Below are 12,143 nucleotides of genomic sequence, written 5' to 3' on the forward strand. Positions count from 1 at the left end.
TTCGAGTTCTCTCCCCTTCTGAGGAGTTGAATTCCCTGCTCCGTGGGCTGCTCTCGTGGTGGTGTTTAGCAGTGTTCCCCTCTATCAGAGGGTTGCCTATGAGCACGCTACTCCTTTTCTGAATTCGGAGTTCTCCTCTCGCCTGGAGAGTTGAGTTTCCCAGAGAACCTGAGTTTTTGGCTAAGCTTGCAGTATGCTTATCCTTCAGGATTTCTAATGAACATGCTGTAGGTCGAGCCCCCTCTCGGCTGAGAGTTGGGTGTTATGCTCCCTCAGCTAGATAACTTACTGCTAGCCATTCCAGCATTATACCATGAGGATGAGTTGGTGACTCAGACGTATTGTTCTTGGGATGCGCCATTTCCATCTATGGACTGCTCCTTCAGAGTGCCACGAGGGCCCTTTAGAACAGTATCTTTAAAGTCCATTATATGGTAAGTGCGCATGTGAAGTCCCTGTGCACTTTCTAAAATCCACGCTGTGGAAAGTTCGCACATCAAGCATTTTGCGTTATTTCTAAAATCATGTATGGTAGGGGCTACGTGCGGTGGCTTTGTGCCCTTTATTTAAGTTGGTTAGGCCCCGGTTCCACCTTGGGCACCACTCTACCTATGTATCCTCAGGATACCTACTTTAACAGGGTGTTGTTACTAGGGGTCTGTTGAGACAGATCCTTCAGCAAGCTCATGCAGAGCAAGCGGTAGCCCCCTGGGTGACAGGCCAAGACCTAGTATGATTCTAGGCGCTTGGTCGTATCCCCTTAAAGGAATCTATTTCTGATTCCAAGCCTTTGAGCTCTACCCTGGGCCCAGGAGTCCTGGCCCTGACAGGTAAGTTTTTTGGGGTATGTAGCTCAGGCCTTTGACCATAGGGGATAATGTCACTGACAGCCGTCTAACGTCCCAGGGGCAACTCCCTTAAAGCTTTGGTAGAGTTGGTACTTAGTGCTCGCCTGTGGTTTGGCATGCACTTCCCTCAGCATGGTGATGTGGGTATACCGTTCCCCATAATGACCCCTAGAGGACGCAGTTCGGAGTTCCCTTGAAAGGAAACGTCTCCGGTTATGTATGTAACCATGGTTCCCTGAGTAGGGAACGAGACACTGCGTCCTCTAGTTTCCCTGCCATGCTTCAGACGCAAGCTTCAGACGAAGAATCGGATGACGTGTTCTCCCGGCGCCCTTTTATACTGTGATCGCATAGGGTAATGACGTCATAGGCTGTCGCCGGCCAATGTTATTGTCAATTTTAGATATATGCTTCAGACACTGGTCACACTGAAGGTGTTCCCCTATAGCGACCCCTAGAGGACGCAGTGTCTCATTACATACGTAACCTGAGACGTTTTTTGGGGAGAATTAAAAATTTTTTTTTTTTTTACAATGATGCTATGGGAATGCTTGTATGAGGTGGTATCATTATCACTTCAAACCCCTGAAGGTCCTTAGAAATCCCTGGATTGAGTTTTATGCCGCTTCACTCAAGAGATTGAGGAGTATCACCAGAAATACATTCTCCTGTGTTCACCTGGCCAGAGGAGGGAAAATTACCATCATCTGAGTTCCCGGAGACATCAGAGTCTATGCGGGAGCGTTTGAAGCGCCGATCGGGATACTGGCTGTTGTCAAAGGGCATGCGGTGAACACACAGCACATGGATCTTCAGGTTACCTTTCTGAGAGGCGCTGTAAGGGCAGTAGCTGCACTGGAATTGCCTCTGACCTCCATGACCTGGAAAGAAACCAACAATATTATCGTCCAGTACAATGTCAGTGAAGATTGTTACATATGCCATACACTTTATCTCAAAAGAATTCAACATTTTGTGCTTGATTTTAATCAAAGGGCCCAGATAATTCTTGTGTGTAGTATCTGGTTACAATCACCACAATATGGAAGTTTAATCGTCTGATTCATCAGTATGTATCAAAAGCATGTCATTGATTCATCCGTGGACAATCTCTGCTGTTCAGATGCAGACGTTTTCTTTGTGCGGTATCCTACAGAAGTTCGAAAGTGCTCTTTTCAGCTTAGAACAAGTACAACTGTTTAAGAGATTGGATCTGATCAACGGTGCATTGTACACAATGGCCCTTAATAGCCCACATGAGTCTGTTTGAGGAATGCAGATTGCGTGCCTATCATATCTGGCTCTCTTATCGGGCCCATCCACTTAGAGCAAAGCCAGGCACTTTCAGCAACGCGCTACTTTAGAACATTAATAACAGTACATTTGCTCTCCATTTTTCTCAATTCAATTTGAAAAGCACTAAATCAAATTAACATGGCAGTTTAAAATAGCAGCCGCAATGGTGCGGAGAATGTAAAGCGGCTGCATTAAAGGTGTAGCCGTGACGCAACGTGAAAAATGTAAGCATCCTCAAAGTAAGTGTGCCTACTATCATCTGCTTGCATATGTGTGTGTTACAAAAAAAAGAAGGATTTATAAGCACTTTGTGTTTGGCTTTAGAGTCTCAGCGGCTTTCGGATACTACAATGTCTGCTGAGTCCTCGCTACAAAGGGTATTGCTACAAGTTTTAGAGCTTTCGATGTTCCAGTTGTCTGATAAGCAATCCGGCGATGCACAATCCCGGCCGTTTCATTCATACGCACTTTAATTTCACACTCCCTTACATTGCGCTAAGTCTAAGAGGCAGCATATTCTCAAGCTACTTTATACGTAGAGTGAACTAGCGTCACCAACTGTAAGTCAGCTTTCTTTCTCTATTCTTCTCTTCTATTTTCTTCTCCCCATATTTTGTCTCTTTTCCTGAAGCAGGAAATGTTTAGGCAAACGCAAAGGGACAGAATTAAGAAGGAATATGGAGAGGAGAACATTATGCACACTGTGGCCATGATAGGACAACAGGTAAATGATTAACAGGGCTCAGAAAGAAACACAAAATAAGAAAGCCAATTGACATATAACCTCCATCACAGCTCTTCATATTCATCCAGAAAAGCTTCCTCCAGCTTCCCTTTTCAAAGTGAGATAGTACTGCCCCTTCAGGGTGCCTATTTGGTGGTCAAATTAATTGTCAACAATGAATCATTTTGCAAGGGGTGTTCTGTGGCAGGGCACATTTTTCTTATATCAAAAAGGCCATCTCAAAGTGTTTCCCATAATAGTTGCCCCGATTACTTAGAAACTAATTGGGGCAATTTTGGCTTGTTGCTGCACGTTCCTAAATGACAAGAGAAGAAGGGGCAGAGCTGGAGATTTTATGTACAAAGATTACAGTGTGTCATAGTGTGGGTGCCATGCTAGAACACTACAGCATGCTTGTTTTTGAGTGTTTATAGCAACGCATGCTAACATCTTCCTCAAATTCCTGTCTCTTTTTCTTACTTTAGTGCCCTCAGTCTTTAAAGCATACACACAATATCAATAAACATTTTTGGGTATATTATAGCATTATAACATTAAAAATCAACTTGTAATTTAATCTTAATTAAAATCTAAAAACAAAAATTGCCAATAAGTGATGCTGCTATAATTTATATTATAGGTGAACATGTGTATATGTGAAGCATAACCACAGTGATGGCATCTTTCTTTTTTTCTTGTTCGCTTTCTTTCTTCCATTCCTCTTTCCAAAGCTCTCCAGTGATTCATAGCTACTGCAATTGAGGTGCCAAGTGATATGAACTAGTATGAAGAATTTTATTTCTCCATTCTCCTTCTCTTTCTCTCCGGTATGTGTCAACCCTTTCCTCATTTTGTTTCACTGTTTCCCGAAACTGTGAGTCCTGTGTGAGCAAAAATTCCAGTGTACTTGTTACCAATGGTCAATAAATCTTTTGAATGTTTTGTAGCCAAAAAACACACCAGAACACATTTGCACCTCTATGTGTACTAAGCTTTGTAAAACAACATATGGAAATGACAGGTGATTTTTATCTTTTCCCTCCTGTTTTTCATACCCCTTTCCATCATTTTCTAACACTGTCTCAAAATAGAGAGAGAAAAAGAGAGAGAAAGAGTTCTATTATTTTCAGCAGTGTGCCATTATCACGCCTGCCTAATTAACCCCTGAAGGCCTCATATGTGGAGATCACAGGGCGAAGGAGAGGAGGAGGAGGGAGAACTGATGACAACACCCACTTCCTGCAAATTCCCCAATATCACTCCATCATTGTCCTTCCTGCTGTCCATCATTCCAAAAATGAAAACAGAACAAAAATAAATGATCACATTTATTCAATCAGTGCACTCGATTTCTCTGGTATAGATACACTTTCTTAACCGCTATTGTATTTAGTCTGTATATTTTTAATCTTCATCGTCTCTGAAGACATGTCTCATGCTCCCTCTTGTGGCACCTCCTGTTCTTGCTCTTTCATACTCTTCTTTTCATTCTCCTTTTCTTGTTTCATTATTCACACACGCACACACATTCTAAAAAAAACATCAAGATGCATTTGAACAGTACGCTTGTGGTATGTAAGCAAGCAGACACAAGCTCACACACACTCACACACACTGACACTCACACAGACATGGAGGTGCTTTGGCATGTAATCAAAATCAGTCTTATATAAATTCCATCTGATGCCAGAGCTACCATCTGTGAAAGAGTGTTGCCTCTCACCTCTGTCTGTCTGTGAGAAGTCACCCTCTCCAACGCTCAGAAACAAAGATTGTGTACGTGTGTGTGACAGAGAAAGAGCGGGAGAAGGGTGTTGAGGAGGAAAAATGATTAATTTGCAGAATGCTTGTGATTTGCTCATATATTATTATAACAGCTCATCAGCACATGACGAATCCCTTACCCCACGCAGCAGAAATAACCTGCAGGGCTTCAGCACTTTTACTGTGTGTGTGTTTACACACCCGAGCATGTGTCCCTGTGTATGCGCGGCATGTCTTTGAAAAAATAATAGCTCATGAGCATGTCATGAATGTCTGTTTCTGCATGTGTGTGAGGGGGAAACTGCATGTATTGCGTGTTGGGATGTTTGTTTGTGTGTGTGTGTGTGTATGGGCTGGCACCTGACAGACTGCAGAGCCTCTAATGACTTTCAGATGCTCACTGCGGGTAACTCAAATCTGAGAACAAGCGAGATAGGAATACTGAAGGAGAGAGAGACGTACGCCCTACGGGTAATTAAGGGTTTAAACACTTATTTTCTTTCAACTCACACTGCAGATATGAACAAGGTGACCTGAGTTAAACACTTCTGCTCTGTCAGTATCACACAGTATGTGTCATGGTACTTACAACAAGAATACATGTTATATTGCTTTTAAACAACAGGTCAACAAACAGGAGGTTAAAATTGAGTTACTTACATTTCAGACTAAATATTTGGGTCGGGAACAAAAATAGTTCCAAATGACGCCACATTAATGGTGTTCCTGAGCAAATCAGTGTTTTTTGAACATATCGGTCGAATTAATGATTCAATGACTCGCTCATAAAGACAGTCTCTTGTCTCATTCCTGAATGAATCAGATAGGACTCAAGACATTTTTCTATGGTCTCGGACTTGTTGGTGTTTGCACTCAGACTTGGTCATTGGACTCGCCAAATGTTCTCGTTGGTCTCGACCGAGACCAGCAATATGCTTTTTTTTCTCCTTCAAAACAAAACCACATTTGCATGTCGCGCCTGAAAATGTGTGGAAAACGCTAGGCGCGCCGCTTTCTCCTTCTTTCCAAAGCCCTCTGTAGCATGTGCTCTGTGCTTGCGCTCCCGTGGTGTCTGCCATTGCTAAGCAACTATGACCTGCGCTCTCCATGAAGACGCGGAAGTTTCAGCAAAGGATAAATAGATTTGCAGCACTAAAAATCCCTTGCACTAGCTCTGCAACTAAATTTATTTAAAAAAAATGGCTATCCTTGTACAGCTATGATCAGCTGTTTCTCCATCTTGGCTTAGCTTTCAATTTTGTTACGGGAAAGGATGAAGCTGATTGGTTGAGTCTTGTCACATGACATACAGTATTTGAAGCTAAACTCTGCAGGGCATTGGCCCTCCAGGATCTAGTTTGGAGACCCCTGTCCTACAGAGTTGTTACTTTGCACATGCTTTTTGATCATTACAAATAATAATGTAAAATGATTTTCTTAGAATATGAGATATGTTGTCTCTCGCATCACATACATTATCAATAGTTAAGTGGTCTTGAAGAGGATCCTTTTTTTCCTCTCATTTGGACTCGGTCTTGACTTGGACTCGAAAATTTTGGACTTGGATTTGACTTGGACTCGAACCTCTTTGGACTCCGTTTTGACTCGGTCTCGACTAGTCCTGGTCTTGGACTTGTCTTGGACTCGACAAAGCTGGACTTGACTACAGCTCTAGAATCAGGGGTATTGAAACAAATCTGTTAAATTAATCATTCAATGACTCTCTCATAAAGACACTGGCTATGTCCAAAATTGCATAATATTGTAACTTTGGACATACTACTATTTTTCACCTACGATATGGCAGTAGGCACATTCTGATGCATCCAGTCTCTCTTTATTTTTTTTGTTCTCGAATGAATCAGGATTTTCAAATGAATTGGTTAAATTAATTATTCAATGACTGCCACATAAAGACAGTCACTTGTTTCATTCTTGAGTGAATCATTGTTTTAAACAAATCGAATCAATGACTTAATCAATGACTCACTTATAGTCACCTGTGGCCACCTACTGGCATAATGATGTAACATGCAGAAAGGGTCATTGAAAAACCTCACCACTTATACACAGAGTGACAGTCCGTCTAAAGACAGAATAAAAAGTCTGCAGTAAGTACTATTGGACTGTGCTTGACCAGTCAGATTCAAGGACTGGAACAGATGTATAAGTGTTAAATGCATAACTGTGGAGAGTCAACTGGCTCAAAGATCACCTACTGTACATCTAACTCATTTACTCTCCCTGGGAAATGATGATTTCTGTACTTCAAATATTTCTGAACAACACATAATGTGCTTCTGTAAGCAAAACCATGTCTGCCTATAAGATAAAAAAGATACTCTAAGCCATTGTGATATTTCAAAGAATATCTATAATGAATCTGCATCTATAGGGATTACACAATGCTGTGCACGTGTATGTTTTGGGACAAGGTTTTTCTGCTCTGTGCAGCAAGTGTTGCATATCCATTTGCTTATAAACTTTCTTTCTGTGTGTGTGTCTCTGTTTGAGTGTCACCTATATAGAAGAGAAGGAAAAGATAAAGAAAACAGAGGGAGTGTGTGTCTGGGGAGAACGCAAGCCACAGAAGGTGTGAGCAGTAAAAAGTGATGTACCATCTGTCGGCCAGTAATAACCTGCGTGTTGTAAAGGCTGGGAGATTACTCAGCAAAGGGAGCTTCCAAACACCCAAATCCCTCCGCAACGTTAGTGCGCCACGCACTATCTCTCCCCACCTGCTCCCAAAACCCTGCTGAGGAAGATTCCCCACGAAATCCGACATCGCAACTTCAGATCCACTCGCTCTGATTCAGTAAACACAAAACAGGCAAAGACGCTGCTACAATGGGCAGGCATCAAGCTGAAAATCTTTACACCTGCACTGTGCTCAGTTGCATAATCTACCGTAGTTAAGTTTTATCATTATAAACTTTAAATGCATTCACATAAATATCAAGAGATTTCCACACAGAAACAAGGAACAGTTTTGACTGTTAATGAGCGTCTAGTCAAAATATTTCTCAGACTGAAAAGAAAAGGTATGAGAGACTTTATAACACCAAATGCAACTCTAATGGAAATGGTTCATAGTTTGGAGAGCTGATGCTGTAGTTTGGCTCTCTGGGGGAAAAAAAGAGAAAAAAAACAATACGGAAAAACTTGGATTTGGCGTTGTGTGTGTATGTATCAAAAGCAATCTCTAAAAGCTCCACCGGGGAAGCAGCTCCCATGTTAAACACTGAACTAGATTACAAACTGCTGCAGCAGACGTACCTCTTAATACACTCTCTGTTTCTCAGCTATACATTTCCCAGTCTGCCTGCCACTATATCTCTTTTCAATCTTCCTTACTTGACTTAATTTCTCTCTTTTCTGAACAAATGGAATTCTTTGATGTGTTCCAGAGTATTTCGTTTTGTTTTTCCACATGGACATGTCTGAGTAACTGTGTGCAGAAAGTTCCAGGGAAGGATTTTTAGGATAATATACCACTTCCTTCACTGACAGCATGAGAGGTGCTGGCAAGGGCCTGCATGGAGTCCCGTGATTGGTCAAGAGTTAGAAAGACTCATGGGTAAAAGGCAGTATATACATCATGTGAGGAGAGCGATGTGTCAGGCAGTCTCAGCAGGATTGTGTGTCTGTGTGTGGGTATCTGTGTGGCCAGGGGAAGAAGAGTTCATGAGTACTCATCTGCAGTACTGCTCACTTCTCTTCTTCTCTCTCTCCCAATAGAGCATATTGCTGCACATTCTAGTGCTGAGCTGTCACGACAGACACATAATAAATGTCTACGAGTATGTGAGTGTGTGCAGTGTGTGTGTTTGTGCAAAGGAGAGAGAAAAGAGACCATCTCGTACCTGACTACTTTCACACTGAAAGTGGTCATACTGAATAAAAAAACATAATTGCCCCTTATAGAAAATGAATGTAGCATGGCTGAGTGAAGGTATTGGGACTCTGATATATAGAGCAGGGATAATAATAACCTTCAATATATGGAACATTGTTAATCACTTTAAAAGGTTTAAAATGGAATCATCTAATTCCTCCCAAAATAAAAGACAGCTTTTTTTTAACAATAAATAATTTTTAAAAGTCATCCTTTTAAAAGTTACACTTGCTTTTGTGTTGTTTGTGAGCCTGATTTGATTGTCTTAAAAAAAAAAAAATCACGTCTGTATGGAAAAAAAATAGGGTCCCACTTTATATTAACTACTATGTGCTTACATAAAAAAAATAAGTACAATGTACTTATTGTGTTCATATTGTATTGCAAAACACTTTTGCTGCTATTGAGGTGGGATACAGGTAAGGTTAGGGACAGGTTTGGTGGTTTGGGTAGGTATAAGGGTGTGTTAAGGTGTAAGGGATGGGTTAACAGTGTTATTATAAATGTAATTACAGAAATTAATTATAGATGTAATTAAATGCAGGCATTTTTTTAAATAATAAATGCATTGTACCAAATGATTAATTTAAATGTAAGTACATAGTAGTTAAGGCCACTTAATATAAAGTGGGACCAAAAGTAGAAATGTAGATCTAACACTTAATAATAACTCATTTTCATTATTTTAAATTTATTAAAATATGTACTTCCATTTCAGAATATTGTTTGATTTCTGACCTGTATTAATGCTCATACTTAAATTTAAGTCATACTTACATAATCTCATAAACTCATGCTTACGTAATCTTAAAATAGTGTCAGTGTCTGAGCATGTTGTATATCACTTTAAATAATTAATCACAATAAAGAGCTTTTTCATTTGTTTATATTCATCACATACCACCATTACAGATAAATAGCATGTAACATCAGCCTTTGTGTACAACTAATTTAATTTTACCAGACTCAGATAATGAATACATTTAATTGACAAAGGTAATGACAGCAGCAATGTCAAAGCTAAACCATTGCTATTTTTTTTATGAGCAAAACCCGAAAAAGTGTTGATATTATCTTTCCTCTCATAGTACTGTATCATAGTATTATCACAATGCATTATCATATCATCATATTATCTAAAAAAAAAAGTATGTTTTGTGGTAATTAATATAGTATTATTTTTTAAGACAAACATTGAATGAAAAAATACCATAATCACAAAAATTTAACTAAATGCAGTATACAAACAAAAATTAGACTATTAATAGAGAAATACACATATAGAGCTTTCTCCCCTCAAGTTCACATTTATTTCATTGTTGCTTGAGAAAACAGAGTGTTGCTTCCAAATGTAATGATAGTTTCTCAAGAAATAGTAACACTTTACAATAAGATGAATATAAGATGAACAAAAAGTGAATATATTAACATTTGAAGCAAGCAGCTGTTTATATATAGCACTGTATTGCGCTTGACAAGATTAAATGATTATGCTCCTTCCAGGCTTTTATTTACAACTTTGTGTCTAAGGAATAATAGTTAGAATACCAAGATCTATCAGACCATTGCTCCTCAAGGCCTCCACATTAAAATACAATCAAAACATTCCCTTTCCCACAGGCCCAGGAGTAAGCAGACAGAAACACGGATAGGAACAAAGGCAGCGGATGAAGGTATGTGTGGCTGAAGCTCCAGCACTGGGTCAGCTGGTGTTGTTCTGCTAGCTATAACATGATCCATGGCTTTCTAATGGCTGGCTAAGAAGAGCAGGGCCGAGCGTCAGTGCTGGACCTCCAGCAGGACTAAGTGCTCATCTGCTCAGGTATCAATAACATTTTCAGTCAGCTTTTATACACACCAATACTGATTTATTACTACCCAGACATAGAAATATTGATGAAGGTGACTAATATGTGACCGTTTGCATGTAAGCTACCTGGAGTTACATATAAAATCGAATATATCATCTCACTCTCGTGTTACAACTCTCATACAACTCTTTCCATCTCTTTCTCTTGAATTTCCCTTCTTCTCCTCTCTTGTCATCCCTTCCTTTCTATTTTGTCCTCAGGACCTATTTGTCTGCTCTAAGAGAAATACCTCAGTTTGGAGGAGTCAGTAGAGAAGGCTTTGGCAGGGGGGAGGGCCAGGAAGGGCCACCTCCAAATAAGTTCCATTAATCACCCAACACACTCTAATGTAACTAATATTTTACAATTAGAGAAGACAAGACGGAGCTCCAAGCCATCTATCTCTCTTATACCACATGATCATCGATTCATAAGACCGTGCCTGAGAGCCGAGCAAACACACACACACACACACACACACACACTTAAGTTGCATGTGTATGTGTGTGTGAGACTGTATGTGCTTGCCGATGATGATCATTATGACACGGTGTGCATCCAGACGCACAGAGAGCTCTCGAATGGTGACAGATGACTGTTGTCTGCATGCGTGTAAATAAGAGAGGAAGAGTGCGCAAAAATGTGTAAAAATGTGAAAAGCCTGTCAAAGAATGTCTTATAAGATTGATTACGGATTGACTGCAGATTGAAAATGGAAATAGAGTGCAATTCTCTCTGCAGGCAATGCCCTTCTCTTTCATATATCATTTAGTTGGCCCTAATGACAAGATATGCTACTGTATAAACAGTCTGTAACTATGTGACAGACATTATATTTTTGTTCTGCCGTTAAGTCAGAGTATTAAAATGTGTGCCACAAACTCTCACATCATTTCTATCAAGATTTACTGTGGTAATATACATTTCTTGATTGTAATATTTTATCTGTCGTGTGTTGGTGCTCAAAGAACAGTGTTAAGCTTCCATCAGCAGCAATGGTGCTATAAGTTGTTTTATTGCGCCATCTGGTGGTCTGAATAAAGAATTGCATTTGCTATAGTATGCAGCCTGCATGCAGACCGAATGAAAACCAGCTGAACAAATGAGAGAGAAGATAGGTTCAAGCGCAGGTCACCATCTGCCTGGCTACAAGTGCTGGCACACAGCAACCCAACTGCGCAGCCTTCTTAAACACATCGGATACACACACTCACACAAATATGACACCATGACGAGATGGAGTGACACTAATGGGCTGAAATACTTTTTACAACACGTAAGGGTACAGTTTGATATAAACATGCAAACATCTATCTGTATATCCTTATTACATATCAATATGCCTTAAATAAATACTATTTTGACACCTTGGTACAGTGACTAAAGATCACCATATTCATTATTTAAAATATTACTATGATACATGTAAAAGAAAAAAAAAACGCACCTTAAAAAAGTCTACTATAAGACAGTACACTAGCCTTAACTACTCTCCCACCCTCATTCTTTTTTTCTGTGTTTTCTGACTATTTTGTGTCATTTCAATCAAGACAATTCGGTGTATGTGGCATAAAAGAGCCTAAATGTATTTTGAAATTGTATTTCGTTTAATTTCCAAGCAGTCATGCTTGTTAAATTAGCTAAACATGTTGATCAGCCAACATGAGGAAAAAAACACTTTGGAATAAGATTCAATTTATCAACATTAATGCATCAGGTATATATATATATATATATATATATATATATATATATATATATATATA

The 12,143-nt window shown here is 39.7% G+C and overlaps 1 protein-coding gene across 4 annotated transcripts in view; it reads right to left on the reverse strand.

Annotated features, from left to right (window-relative positions):
* Positions 1 to 1,353: 1,353 nt before the first annotated feature.
* Positions 1,354 to 12,143, reverse strand: part of LOC107562530 (zinc finger protein 536-like) — a 207,366-nt gene continuing 196,576 nt past the window's right edge. For all 4 annotated transcript variants that reach the window (XM_016247158.1, XM_016247159.1, XM_016247160.1 and 1 more), the window contains one exon: positions 1,354 to 1,729. In XM_016247158.1, the coding sequence (XP_016102644.1) occupies positions 1,476 to 1,729 (254 nt within the window). In that variant the 3' untranslated portion in view covers positions 1,354 to 1,475. The remainder of the gene's footprint in view (positions 1,730 to 12,143) is intronic.

This window comes from Sinocyclocheilus grahami, unplaced genomic scaffold, assembly GCF_001515645.1.
Source record: "Sinocyclocheilus grahami isolate Dianchi unplaced genomic scaffold, SAMN03320097.WGS_v1.1 scaffold827.1, whole genome shotgun sequence".
NCBI lineage: Eukaryota > Metazoa > Chordata > Actinopteri > Cypriniformes > Cyprinidae > Sinocyclocheilus > Sinocyclocheilus grahami.